The sequence below is a fragment of the Chanos chanos genome, chromosome 7 (genome assembly GCF_902362185.1).
Source record: "Chanos chanos chromosome 7, fChaCha1.1, whole genome shotgun sequence".
NCBI classification, from domain to species: domain Eukaryota; kingdom Metazoa; phylum Chordata; class Actinopteri; order Gonorynchiformes; family Chanidae; genus Chanos; species Chanos chanos.
Window position 1 is genome coordinate 23,354,609 of NC_044501.1, and position 13,333 is coordinate 23,367,941.

The following is a 13,333-nucleotide window of genomic DNA, read 5'->3' on the forward strand; positions in this document are numbered from 1 at the left end:
AATTACACTGGCCATGTTTCTCAATGCACAGAGGTATATTAACGATCTCCACCCATCTGCAGCAACGGGCCATCCTCTCCAAAATGCACCCGCATGTAAGAAGACAACATTAATTTCCAAAAATGTACAACAAATCGTTCCAACACGAGCGACTGATTGGGCCTGTAGAAACAGTAACTGAGTAAGACAGTTAAAAACAGGGATGATCGGTAAGGTTCCCAAGTTGTAGTGGTTTCTGAGGACAAAAATTCCCCCTGAGTTAGTATCACACTTATCAGAAAAACACACCTGTCTGCAGTCTTCCACTTGAGAAATGAATGAGAGAAGGAAAACACAGAGAGAGAAAAACAACAATGTTCATGTTAGCTTTGGAGAGTCAGCTTATCACTTGAGTGATTAGAAAAGTCTTAAACTCCTGTAGAGTTGAAAGGAAGATTTTTTTGTTCTTGTTGGGGGGGGGGGGGGGGGGGGGGGGGGGTTGTCTTTGTTTGTTCACCCAAAAATGTTGCATACAGTTGCCTCAGTGGAGCCCAGATTCTATGCCACAAAGCTCCATCTGAATGGTCCTCTGAGTGTATGTGTGTGTGTGTATGCACACGATGCGTGAGTGTGTAAATTTGAAAAAGGTTTTGACATTTGTGCAGTGTGTGAGTGTGACTTTCTGTCATATTAAAAGTGTGTGACAGATGGTCAGCAGATTCCATTTGAGCGTTAAAAAAAAACAAAACGTGTGTTTCAGGGACCAGCGTCCTTTCTGCTGCTTGTCGTGGGGAGCAGGCCCAGTCAGATTAGAGCCACTGTGTTCATGACGTTTTTGTTGGGGTCCTGACTGGCAAAGAAACGCACATCTCGATCTTTATCTGTCTGCAGCTCCATTATTGCCTCCTCCAACTCATCCGAGTACGCGCTGCCAGGATCTTTGAAGTATGCTGATCACAAAAAAAAAGTCACATTAATGAACCTTGCTCAGCACTGACCACGAGTTACAAGCGAATGTGAAGATAAGTAACGAGGAAATGGAAAGATAAATTCCATGCAGAGTAAAAGCCAAGCTGGGAACTCTTACGTTTTTCCACGATGCTCTGGCGGAGCGCCTTGGCGACCAGGACGCGGACGTTTGGCACCGGGTCAGAGGACAGACTCAACAAACTGGGGAGGAGATGCTGGGCAAACTGGGCCATTGGCATGCTATCTTCCTCAACAATGGCCTGAGAAAAAAAAACAAAAACACTACACTCATCCCACAATCCCACACAAGAAGTCACACGTTACTTTGACACTTAAGACACAAAATAAATAAAATTTCAGCTGTTTTCCTAAAGTGAAATTATGTGCTGATAATGCGGTGGTAAATTAAACTGTATTATCAGTCTGTGAGAGGGGTTTGAAATACTTGCCTGACAGATGAATGCAAAGGCCTGACGTCCCACCCACTTAGGGCAATGGCAGAACCGGATAATGAGCTCGTTAATGAAGTTTAGACCCAGGTCATGTGCCCCACAAGCATACAGCTTCTGCAAAATCTCCACCACCTACACACCAACAACAACATCAACAACAACATCAAAATACACTTTTCAAGACAGCCCAGGGACATGTGTCCTGTCTTGTATCTATGTTTGTCAAAGTATTCCAGGGGCGCAATACGAAGGGGTATACTGATGCTCAGTCTTATTGTGATGCCTGCTTATGAGGTATTAGGAATCCGACTGATGCACTGATTGTAAGTCGCTTTGGCTAAAAGCGTCTGCCAAATGATAAATTGTAAATTGTAAATGTGAGCTAATATCATAGCTCAGACTGGACACAACCACCATGAGTGTTTTTCTGTGTCTTTTGGGTTAACACTGAGACTGTTGGTCACACACAGAAGCTAAACCTAACATACATACAGTATACACTATATACAAAACTATCCGTATTGCTTTACAGAACTGCAGATGAATGGAAATCAAAACAGTTTATGTGAATGGACTATCAATTTAAGATGCCTTCAGAATCAACCAGTGTCACCTCTTTGCCTTGAATACAACATTTCTGAACCCTGTGGTCATAGAAGACCTGTGGGATATGTAGTGAAACAAAATATCACGCACCAGTTTGTAGGAGATCCACCGGACTTCTGACACCTTGTCAGAGCAGAGGTTGAGGGCAATCTGTCTGAGGTAGTCGTACACGTCACTGTGACTGTAGAGCTCGATGATCAGGATCAGCTGTCTGGAGCACAGCAAACCAGACAAACTCAGCATGGGTGGCTGTCACACCAGCCAGCTTCGCTACAATAATCAGACTACAGCTTTTAAAATGCCTGCAAACAGGTCCAACTAGATACTTACTCAGCCAGTTCATAGCGGAACCTCCAGTTCCTGCTGTTGTCCGTGACCATGAACTCCTGAAGCTGGTACAGGTATTCCCTCCGCTTCTCTGCATGAAGAAGCTGCACAAGACATTTCAGTATCTTTAATGATCACACACTGACTTCTACGGAACTGACTGAAGACTGAAACAAAAACAGGGTCACAAATCACAACCAACGAGGAGTTAACCCAGTGTCAATAGGCTACCGTGTCATTAGAGAAGAGGTTTAAATGCACTGTTTGAGGAGAGGGTGACAGACGACAGACACTTTGTTCAAGGCGCTCACCTTAAGGAAGTCATAGAGGTGTTTGAGGACACCTATCCGAACTTCGTCCAGGTCTTTGAGGAAACCATTGAAGATAGGCACAAGATCTGCCGCTGTTAGCTGGTCACCCAGAATCACTGCCAGCTCATGGATGGAGAAGGCCAGGGTGCGACGCACTTTCCACTGTTTTGACAACAGCAGTGCTGCATTACTCTAACATTACCGCAACACTACTATAACATTATTCTAACATTACTGTAGAATTCTTGTAACATTACTTTAACTTTACTGTGACAGAACTGTAACATTACTTTAACATTACCATAACACTACTATAACATTACCGTAGTTGTACTGTAACATTATTCTAACATTACTGTAGCTGTACTTTAACCTGTAACTGATTGTCTCTGTATAGGTGTGATGAATGTCAAGTTTGGGGTGGTTGTGTAAAATCAAGCGAGTGGAGAGCGAAAGTGACCTGCACATCGGTGGCCAGAGTTTCGTAGGTGTCTTTCAGGCAGTGCCAGTTCTGTCGGCCGAGTGTCAGGGCCACACCCGGCAGACTAAAGGCACAGTGTTTGGCTATCTCAGTGTCTACTGTCTGGGCCCGAGCTGGGTCTGTCATTGACAGGTACTGATCCAACAGTGGTTGGGGAATCACATCCTGCTTCAGAGAGAGAGAGAGAGAGAGAGAGAGAGAGAATCAGTATATATGTTAGTAATATAGTCAACCACTGGGTGGGGCTAGAGAGGAGAGAGTCAGGAATATAACCAACTCACCTGAACTTTACGTTTCTCATCTTCACAGTCCTTCTCCTCCTCCACACTCTCAATCAGGTCCTGTCCAAAGATGCACAGAGACATTATAATCCACCTCTATCACAGCATCAAACAGACATATTCTCACTCATTTCATTATGCTGTTGCTGCTGACTGATCTGGTAAACTGTACACTTGGACTCATAACACAAGTTCTGCTGAATGACAAGTCATTTCAGACCAATATCTAAGATTAAGGCTGCCTCCAACCAAAAAAAACAAAAAACGAAATAACACAGTACCACACATTTAACTTTGTTTTCTGAAAAACTGTTCAAATTTTCTCTTGTGACCTGTTTGTTTCCAAGGCAACAGAACAGATACAACAACCACTGTCAAACAAACAAGCGGGGCTGTGAATTCTTTCTATTGTCCAACAGATAACAACTGCAGGAAACCACCTCACCTCCTCCAAAAATATCACAAAGCACATTCAATATATTCAGGATTCCTGAGAGAAAATCTATTATGTTTTCAGTGAGTCAAACAGTCCCTAATTCCCTGTCCCTGAACCCAGCTTGCTTGGCTGTGAAAATGTGGAGATAGGTTGTTGTATGAGGAAATAGCTGAGACTTAACACACTAAGACACAACTGAGGAGCTGATTGTTACTGTAGCGTTTTAGAGCGTCTGTCAGAAATACTGAAACAGACTAATGAGTGACCACACTGTGCTGAACTGCTTGTTTTCAGGATGAACTGACAGCAGAGCTTCTCACCAAACCACTGGATTGAGAGTGATCCATGAGAAGTGGTGAGGTAGGAGGGGAACCCTGGTATTCTGGGAGCTGTGTTTCGGGGTTCGTCTGTTCATCCGCAGGATTCAGGACCAGTGTCTGTGGCAGGTCAGAGTGTCTGGTCTCTGTCGTCATCTCCTCCTGCTCAATGTCTTCACTCTGGCTCTCTAGCTGAGCAGCCTTCAGGGCCGCAGACAGCACCTGTACCTGAGCTACAACACCACACACACACATAAACTTACAAAGAGGACTTAAACACATGTGCACATACATTTTCCATCTGTAAATACACAGGTGCATATACAGACACACGCTCCATTCAAAATTATACTTTACTTCAAATTAAACTTTAAATATTCCAAACACACTTCAAATATACTTCAACTTTACCTTAAACTGTACTTCAATACAAATTAAAAACATCAAAACAATATTTGTTTATTGCAAAAAAGCCCAGCATTTAAAGCCCAGTCTGGCATATTTAAAAAGAGACACACTGTAAATACAGTACTGTTTACGTAATAAATTAAAAATGTACTGATTTAAAAAAAAAACCACACACACACACATACGCACCTTGCACGTCAGGGTCATCTAAGTGGGGCTGGAGACAGTCCAGTACTTTCTGGATCTGTGAGCTGGTGGAAGGACCCTCCACATCCAAGCTGGGGACACCCTGTTCCTCGGGGCCACTGTCACTGTGGAGGAGCTGGAGCAGGTCCTGGGTGATGTCAGGCAGTGGAGGTCTCCAGTACAGAAATGAAGTGAAGGAGTCTGGTTCTGCCTCACTGGGCCCCTGGGCCACGTTCTCACAGCCTGAGCTCTCCGTCAGGACCAGAGCACTGCTGGGTTGGGCTGAGACCACGGGGCCTGCCGACACTACAGCCACGGGACCTGATGAGTCCTGACGCCTGTCTGCTGCAGGCACAGGTGATGGTGACGCTGACGTTGATAATGATGATGATGATGATGATGGTGGTGCCGTTTGTGATTCTGAGGGTGGTGTTGAGCTGGTGTCTGGCTGGATCTGTTTCTCATTGGCATTATCAGACGCCTCACATCTTGCAGGAGTCATCTGCAGCTCATTGCTATGGAGACAATATATTACACAAAGGGTTTGCACATGTGCCTGGAATCCATTCATAACATCCACAAATTCTGTAAATTTAGGGTCGGCTTGGATACCCAAACATAGAAGCTTTTCAGGGAATCATGCAGGTGAAAAGCCAGACATCTGAAAACATCTCGAGGAAATTTGTTTTTATTGGACTGGATCTATCAGAAGCGCACAGACGGTGGAATGACATCCTCAGTGTGTGTGTGTGTGTGTGTGTGTGTGTATAGCAGAGAGTGTTACCTACCTCTCAGAGAGTGACTGGGAGACCTCTCTGGAAATGCCGTCCTCTCTGAAGTGAAGGCCAGTGCTGGAGGGATTGGCAAATGTGGAGATGAAACGGCCCAGAGACTGGAACGCCGCCTGACGGACCTGGGATCCATTAAAGAGGAATGAGATGTAAAGGAAAGCATGGAATTTGTCAACAGGTTAAAAGAGTACAGAGCACATCTACACAGGTAATTCAGACTATACATTAGCCAATACTGTGGGAAATGAGAGATAACAAGAAAAAACATTTCACAAACACTACAAAACCATTACATGCATTTAAATGGAGACCAGCACTTTCCCCATGTTTCCCCTCTAGCTGCCAAGCAGGGCCAGATCCTTCACTGGAAGAGCATTTCTGGTTTGGAATCTACAGAGAAGTGTGTGAGAATGACTGGTCTTACCCAGCGAGACTGGTCACTTATGAGGCTGATGAAAAGGGGGGACAGTTTAGTACGTCGCACCTCAGGAGATGTACAGTTGGAGACAATCATGAAGCACTCTGCACAAGCTTTGCGAATGCCCCACAGACTGTCTGAGCACAGAGCGAAGAACTTTGGCATCTGTCACATCAACAGGAAACAGTAAGCACCACTACTTTCCATACCATACACACACCGCACAAACACACTTATCTACCCACTAACCTTTAACTTTTCACTCTCATTCTGGAAGCTTCCCAAACTCAAAGATCAACTATGCCAGAATAAACAATATTCCAAACTTTTTAAATGTAATTTATGGAACCCCTAACTGGCATACAGGGTAAAAACACAATGGACCAGAAGCATTTTACTCACCTGTTCACTAATGGCTCATTAATCTGACACAAACTAAAAATAAGCAGGATTAGCCTCACCAGTTGCCTTTACCCTGTCAGCACAACTTAAAGGGATCTCTTTTTTTTTTTTTATACTTTTTCCTTAAATTGTTCCATGTTTACTGAAAACTTTTGCCTGCCAGGAGTTCTTGTAAGTGTTCAAGTCAACTACACTCAGCCTGGAAACTTCGATTTAGAGTGTTTTTTGTGGAAAGCTGATGATCTAAAATAGCACTGTGAAATATGTGAATGTCAAGTGCTCACATTGCTTAGAATGAACACTGCTTACAAATCTTAGCCTGGTGTGAATACCACTGTCTTCTAGGTCACTGAATCAGGGAACTCTCTATTGATTCATATCTGCATTAATTTATGAATATGTTCTCACCAGCAATTTCTCTGTTGCCTCTTGGCCTACAATTGAGCAGAATTCTCCAAAATTTGCAGCGCAAACCTGTTGTCAGAGACAAGGAGAGCAGTTTATTGAGTTCACTGGAATGAAATTTTCAGCAGTTTCATGCAGCTAAAATACCCTGCTCTGCTTTGCAGTATCTTAGCTAACACTGCACAAGTTACAAGATGAGATTAACATTCCAAACAGAGAAAAACACTCATGACTTTATTCTCTCAGTGAAATGACCTTGTTGTGAGAGTAGGGGTAAACACAACTCCAAATAGGGAGTCATTCTTTTAACAAATGGGCATGCAGTATGTGAATAACTGCCATAAACATACTAAACACAGCTGCGCATGAGAATAGGAGAGTTTGTTAATTAGTTAGTTATGCTGCCTGTTGCAGGAATAGGAGAGTTTGTTCATTTGGTTATGCTGCATGTTGTGGGAATGAGACAATTAGGTAGTTAGTTTGTACCAGACACTCTGACCTGCCACAGACACTGGTCCTGAATCCTGCGGATGAACAGATTGTACTGTAGATTGTGAGAGGGTGGCTGAAGTTTGGGGGGCAGTGTGTGTGTGTGTGTGTGTGTGTGTGTGTGTGTGTGTGTGTGGGGGGGGGGGGGGGGGGGGGGGGGGTTCATGTTACCTTGCGGACTTGAAAGAGTCGAACGTCGCTGCATAGTTCACAGAAGCGAGGCAGGAGCAGGTCTTCCACGGTGTCTTTGCTCAGCATGTTCACCAACTTACACATGATCTACAGCCGTGGGAGCAAAGCACATGGTCTGTCAGACATCCATTCACTCTCAATGAGCAGCCATAAACAGCAGACTGTCACACACCCATACTCTCACTCACCATGACACACCCACAGCAAACTAACATCAAAACCAGGGACAAACTTTATATTCATCAGAGACAATAAAAAGAAACGATGTATGTGTTTGTGCTGTCACAGAGTGTAATAATGATCCTCTTTCACAAGCAATCGCAGTGACGACTTTTTCCAGGAACACAGAAACTCAAATACGGCACAAGATTCCCATAAAGCCCTAGATTAGAGCCCGGCCGATGCATTGGCGTGCCGATATTATCGACCGATATGAGCTAATTGCGGATAAATCAGTATCGGCGTTTATAATGGCTGACAAATTGCAATTAAAAATTAAACTGAGAGAGGGAGGATGGTGTCTTGTTTGGTAAAATATGTACCTAGATTAATTCCAGACAACAACTTGCTACAACTCAAACATGACTGTCTTGTAGGAAGGCATACTTCACACGCCCTGAGACTGTGCTGACAAACATCTGCTGGTGCTATGGACCAATAACAATGAAGCATACTTCAGCATCCAATAGGGATATTTGTTACCATCTCATATTTATAATATTGCTGTTAAACAAGTCTTACCAGTATATTCTATGTGAATATTACAGATGGATCCTTCAACCATGTTATGACGACATGTCAGCCATGCCTGGTTTTGCTGTAGTAATGTGAAAGCCAGGACTGTAACATTACAGTTGTTGAGTGGTGTAGGCGCGGTTGACAAACTTGACTGTAGGTTTATTTATGAAACAGTGTGGCAGTTCTAGCGAGTAAACAAACAACTGTCCTATTGCTTCTCTCTCGTCACTTCTAAAAATTCTCTAGCAAAATCACTTACAGCAGCTTATCAGTGGAAGACCGCTATCGTTAATGAGCAGTTAAACTATAGCGTGTAACTTATTTGGCCTAAATGAAGCAATGTTAAATATATCTGCGACTCGCATGTCTGTAGTTATAGTCAGCGCACTGGAAATAATTAAACCAGAGGAGACATCTCAACATGGTTTGGTGGTAGCCAAACGGCTTCTCTTTCAAACGTGTAGTGCGAAATCCCAAAGTTGCAAGTCCTAGTTGCAGACGGTCATGTAGTATAAGATGCATTCAACAGCAGCGTTTACTCTAGGTCAATATATCAGTTTACTGCATTATTTATCAAAACTTTAATATATTTCGTTGTATGTTTGTTCAAAGTGCTATTTATGACAATAAAACAAGTTTATTTTAAACTGCATTACGTCATGTTATCTTTGTAAGGACTCTTAAATAACTGCACATAACAAATGTTAGGGAAAATCTTTGTACGTGTTATGTGTTTTGGGGAAAAAGAAAAATAATAATAATAGCGGCCAGCATATCATTATCGGATTTTTAAAATCCTCAGATATCGAAATCGGTATCGGTCTTAAAAACCCTATATCGGTCGGGCTCTACCCTAGATCAAGTGTTTTGCCTGCAGTCTCTCACCGCTACAGCTTCTATCTTGTAGTCATCATCACTGCAGGGTTCAGTGAGCTCCACCAGCACTGGACAAACTTTCTCCTCTATGTCTGTCTTACAGATCAGCTCCTGTTCCAGCAGCACCAGCAGGGCTGCCTGACTGGTCTTCCGCACCTGTGGGGGGAAAAAAAAAACAAAGAAAAAAACAACTACTCAGTCAATACCACTGCTAAATACATTACACTACGCTAACATATACCTGATCACACGGCACAAATGAAAATTTAAATATGTAATACCCAGCTCAAATTTTTCTTTTTAAATTTCTTACGAATCCAGGCACTGAATAGACAGCTGAATTATAGCATGTGGTATGAATGTAACATATGTGTGCATACAAGTGTGTGTGAATACAAGATGATGAAGGCTACAGTAGTGATGCCAAAGACATACCTGATTATTGGGGTCAGTGAGATAGCGTACGACGATAGGCAGCAGGTATCCAGAGAAAGCATCAGGAAAATTTGGGCGACTCTCGTGTAGGAACATGGCAATGTTTGGTACCTGTTCCATTAGTTCTGCACGCACTGTGGGCTCTGGGGTACAAATACAGGTGTGTGAGCGTGCACACACATACACACACAAAACCATAGTACTCTCAATGTTATGTGAATGGTCAATCAAACGAACAGGCAGAGGCTAAAAGTGGTGACACATACCTCCATCCTCGGACATCCTGCCGATGGTCTCCATGACGCTGATGAAGTCATTCTCATTGTCGCTGAACTCACGCAGTACGTCTAGAAGCCCCCGTGCCACAATCTGCCTACACAACAGCAACAACACAGTTAACACAATCTGACTACACGACAACAACAATATAGTTGACAAAATCTGACTACACGACAACAACAACACAGTTAATAGAATCTGCCTACACAGCAACAACCACCAGCAACAACACAGTTAACACAATCTGCCCACACAACCACAAAAACAACAACAACACAGTTAACACAATCTGCCCACACAACAACAACAACAACAACAACACAGTTAACACAATCTGCCCACACAACAACAACACAGTTAACACAATCTGCCCACACAACAACAACAACAACACAGTTAACACAATCTGCCTACAGAACAACTGGGGGGGTATTCCATGCTAGGAAAATGAAGCCATAGGGCTCCTCTATTAGGAGGTTTACTACATGCTCTGAGTTAACTAACTCTTGAGTTTTCACTAAACCCGCTTTCTGGAATACCCCCCAGTAACAAGATAGTTAACACATTGCAACTTGGTACACAAAAACAACAACACAGTTAATACAATCTTCCTACACAATAAGAACAACACTGGAGTTAATACAATCTACCTACACAACAACAACAACAAAAATGACACTGGAGTTAATACAGTCTGCCTACACTGAAACGACACTAGAGTTAACTGAATCTGCCCACACTGAAATGGCACTGGAGTTAATACAATCTGCCTACACCAAAATCACACTCTGGAGTTAATACAATCCATGTCTCTTCTATGCTTTGTGTATGGGCAGCAGACACCACTAAAGCATATTTGGCAAGATTTTGTCCTCCATTCAGGATTGAAAAAACAAAACAAAAAATCAAAACATTGTCATTACTAACAATGTGTTTCACAGCCTCGCATAATTCTCTCTGAATTTAAAACAGCCCGAAACTCAAGCAAAAGCATGCCTTTCATTTGTTTCATCTTTCTCCCTAAAACAGCACTTAGGGAAATCTATGAGGCATGTTTCAACTAGCACAAATACAAAGCAGCCTGGGAAAGAAAGGTAAGAGGACATACGACTCGTTCTTATATAATCTCTTTTTTATTTTTGTGAATTTAGATCCAGTGTGGCTGTTGTACCTGTTAAAGACATTCTCACTGAAGGCATATTTCTCAAGCCGGCCCAGCGGAGTAAGGTTGTCCTGTCCTGCATCCAGAAACGCTGTTATTCGAATCCCATCACACTCTGAGCCGTAGTCATCAAATCCAACTGCAAATGGAGATACACCTTCAGTGTTTCAGTGCATATGTGAGAGAAAACAGGATCGAAAAGGCATACATGTGCATGCAGACACTTTATGACTGAAAAGATAAGTTGTCTTCCGCCCCCCCCCCCCCCCCCCCCCCCCCAAGGCAATATCAGTGTAACCATATTCCTGTTTCCAGGGGTCAGTCAGAGCCTGTTAACTCTAAAACACAGAGCATTCTGAACAGTAACCAAGCATAAAAATATGATGAGAAGGTGTTTTGAGAGTGCACTAAAAGACAACCTCTCATTGAACAGACTGGATTCTGAAGAGGGTCACCTGTTTGGCTGAAGCATACTTCGATTTCATCATTATGAAACAGTAAACCATACCCTAGGCGCTAAATGGTTCTTTCGTGAAACATGCTTATGTGCCGAAGAGAAATGTATTAACCAGAGCTGAGTATCTCCTCTGTGGGGAATGATCTCCTATTATTAATCTGTTTATGATGTTGGTCTAACCCTTTTGAGGCTTCCTTACGTCTGTTAGAGTGAATCCTAAAATAACTATATATGAACCCTGGCAAGTTCCAAAAACAAAAATTTCTATCATTTCTTGAGTCATGTTCATCATACCTCAAATTGTTTCAGATCTGACTGGATTTTTTCTTACACTAAGCCAAAGGAAGTGTTATCAGTAATCGGTATGAATACTCACTGTCATCCAAATCGTCATGACTGTCTTCGAAGTATAAAGACAAGCCTACGAGGACAGAGATCAAGGGAATACTTTAAATAACTGTGAAAACAAGACATTCTTGCTGAAGTGAATTAACACTATTTACAAAGTCACAAACAGTGGTCCCGTTTTAAATGGTTATATAACAAAAATACAGACATCATTAGATATCAATAAATCACATCATTCACTTGGGCAACTGGTGCAGCTGAGTGAGAGTCGAACATTTTAAAGGAGCCATTCCTCCACTTCATCCATTCATTAGTGTGTGAGACTAAACATAGATGTAATACGATGGGTTTCTATGCATATTTCCAGCGTTAGTCCTGTGCTGACTCACTATACAAGATTTGTTCCTCTGTCACACTAGCACTCCGTCATTCATTTAGTAATGACAAGCTGTCAGCACGTATTTCTAATATCCGGAAACACATTTAAGCACCGTCAACGCCTCAGCATATCAAGCAATGGATTCACAACACGATACAATTCTAAAAGTTCAACACTGATTTATAACAACCGACTCAACTGTCTGTCAATCTCAATTACTCTTGCTAGCTTCTTAAGAGGGAGGTTAACGATCAAATCTTAGAAGATCGAAATGTCAGTTCTAATAAAGAATGACCCCAATGTATTAGTATGGCGTAACAATTAAATAACAACAATAATAATAATAATAAAACAACATTTCCTCAACGTGGTTAAAAATAGCAAAAGGAAAGTTAAGAGAGAGACCACGAAAGACATTCTCGGAAAGTGGCAAAGGTAGACACATCAACCTCCTCAAACAGAAAAGATTACGCAGGTAACCATCCAACAACTCTGTAAGGAAACTACAGATCAGACTACTGCTTTATTCATATTCAACTATTAAATGTCATAATCCATGTTCTGGAACGGATTTGTACAACGCCAATAAACATGAAGCATTTTGACCGGTTGCACTGTCAACGCTAGCTATCCTAAAGTTTAATGACATAGAAATGCTAACTGGCTAATCTAGATCATTTGTGTTTAGGTTACAATCTCCTCAGAGCAAAACATCGAATTATGCTTACATTGTCCATTTATGAAACAGTGAACAACAAAAGAAAATCCCAAACACCTCTGAGTACGCATATGTGTGTATAGTCACATATTTGGATTAATCAATCACCAAACTGAAAAAGCGATTGAACATCTTCCTCTCTCAACACGGCTTATTAACTAAACCTGGGTTAGCTAGCAATAGCTTGGCTAACTGACAGAGATAGCAAGGATACCTCAGTTTGTGAGCTAATGCTAACTCCAGCAATAGCTACAGACCTCAAACAAACAACCCGGCTAAAAGCATGGTTTGCCTTACAGTAAGAAACAAATCAACAGCAATATCTTGCCACAGAATAACCTGTCTTCACATCACGCTAGACTTAACAATGCAGACTTAAACCCTAAGTGAACAGGTTTAAGTTACACAGCACGTTAACATTACCTTCCATTTTGATTTACACGGTCCGGCTATAAGGTGCGTTGACAGTCTGGTCGTAGGCTATGTTACAA

The 13,333-nt window shown here is 42.3% G+C and overlaps 1 protein-coding gene across 2 annotated transcripts; it reads right to left on the bottom strand.

Moving 5' to 3' along the window:
- Positions 1 to 482: 482 nt before the first annotated feature.
- Positions 483 to 13,299, bottom strand: ppp4r1l (protein phosphatase 4, regulatory subunit 1-like). 2 transcript variants are annotated; one of them, XM_030779894.1, is made up of 20 exons: positions 13,266 to 13,299; positions 11,774 to 11,818; positions 10,950 to 11,079; positions 9,766 to 9,872; positions 9,500 to 9,642; positions 9,074 to 9,220; positions 7,430 to 7,537; positions 6,773 to 6,838; positions 5,969 to 6,127; positions 5,542 to 5,666; positions 4,757 to 5,268; positions 4,163 to 4,392; positions 3,407 to 3,466; positions 3,105 to 3,290; positions 2,645 to 2,806; positions 2,337 to 2,437; positions 2,097 to 2,217; positions 1,398 to 1,532; positions 1,067 to 1,208; positions 483 to 929 (listed from the first exon to the last, which is right to left on the bottom strand). In XM_030779894.1, the coding sequence occupies exons 1-20, from the start codon at positions 13,270 to 13,272 to the stop codon at positions 784 to 786; spliced, it is 2,832 nt and encodes a 943-aa protein (XP_030635754.1). In that variant the 5' UTR covers positions 13,273 to 13,299; the 3' UTR covers positions 483 to 783. The 2 variants fall into 2 exon arrangements, with proteins under 2 accessions (XP_030635754.1, XP_030635753.1); XM_030779893.1 differs by having other exon boundaries at positions 3,105 to 3,293.
- Between the last annotated feature and the right edge of the window lie 34 nt (positions 13,300 to 13,333).

Excerpts from the sequence above, each read along its gene's own strand:
- ppp4r1l (XM_030779893.1), bottom strand. Across the intron at positions 6,839-7,429 it reads GACTCTTTCAAGTCCGCAAG|GTTTGCGCTGCAAATTTTGG; the intron begins GTAACATGAACC and ends CTCTGACAACAG. Across the intron at positions 5,269-5,541 it reads TCCCAGTCACTCTCTGAGAG|CAATGAGCTGCAGATGACTC; the intron begins GTAGGTAACACT and ends TTGTCTCCATAG.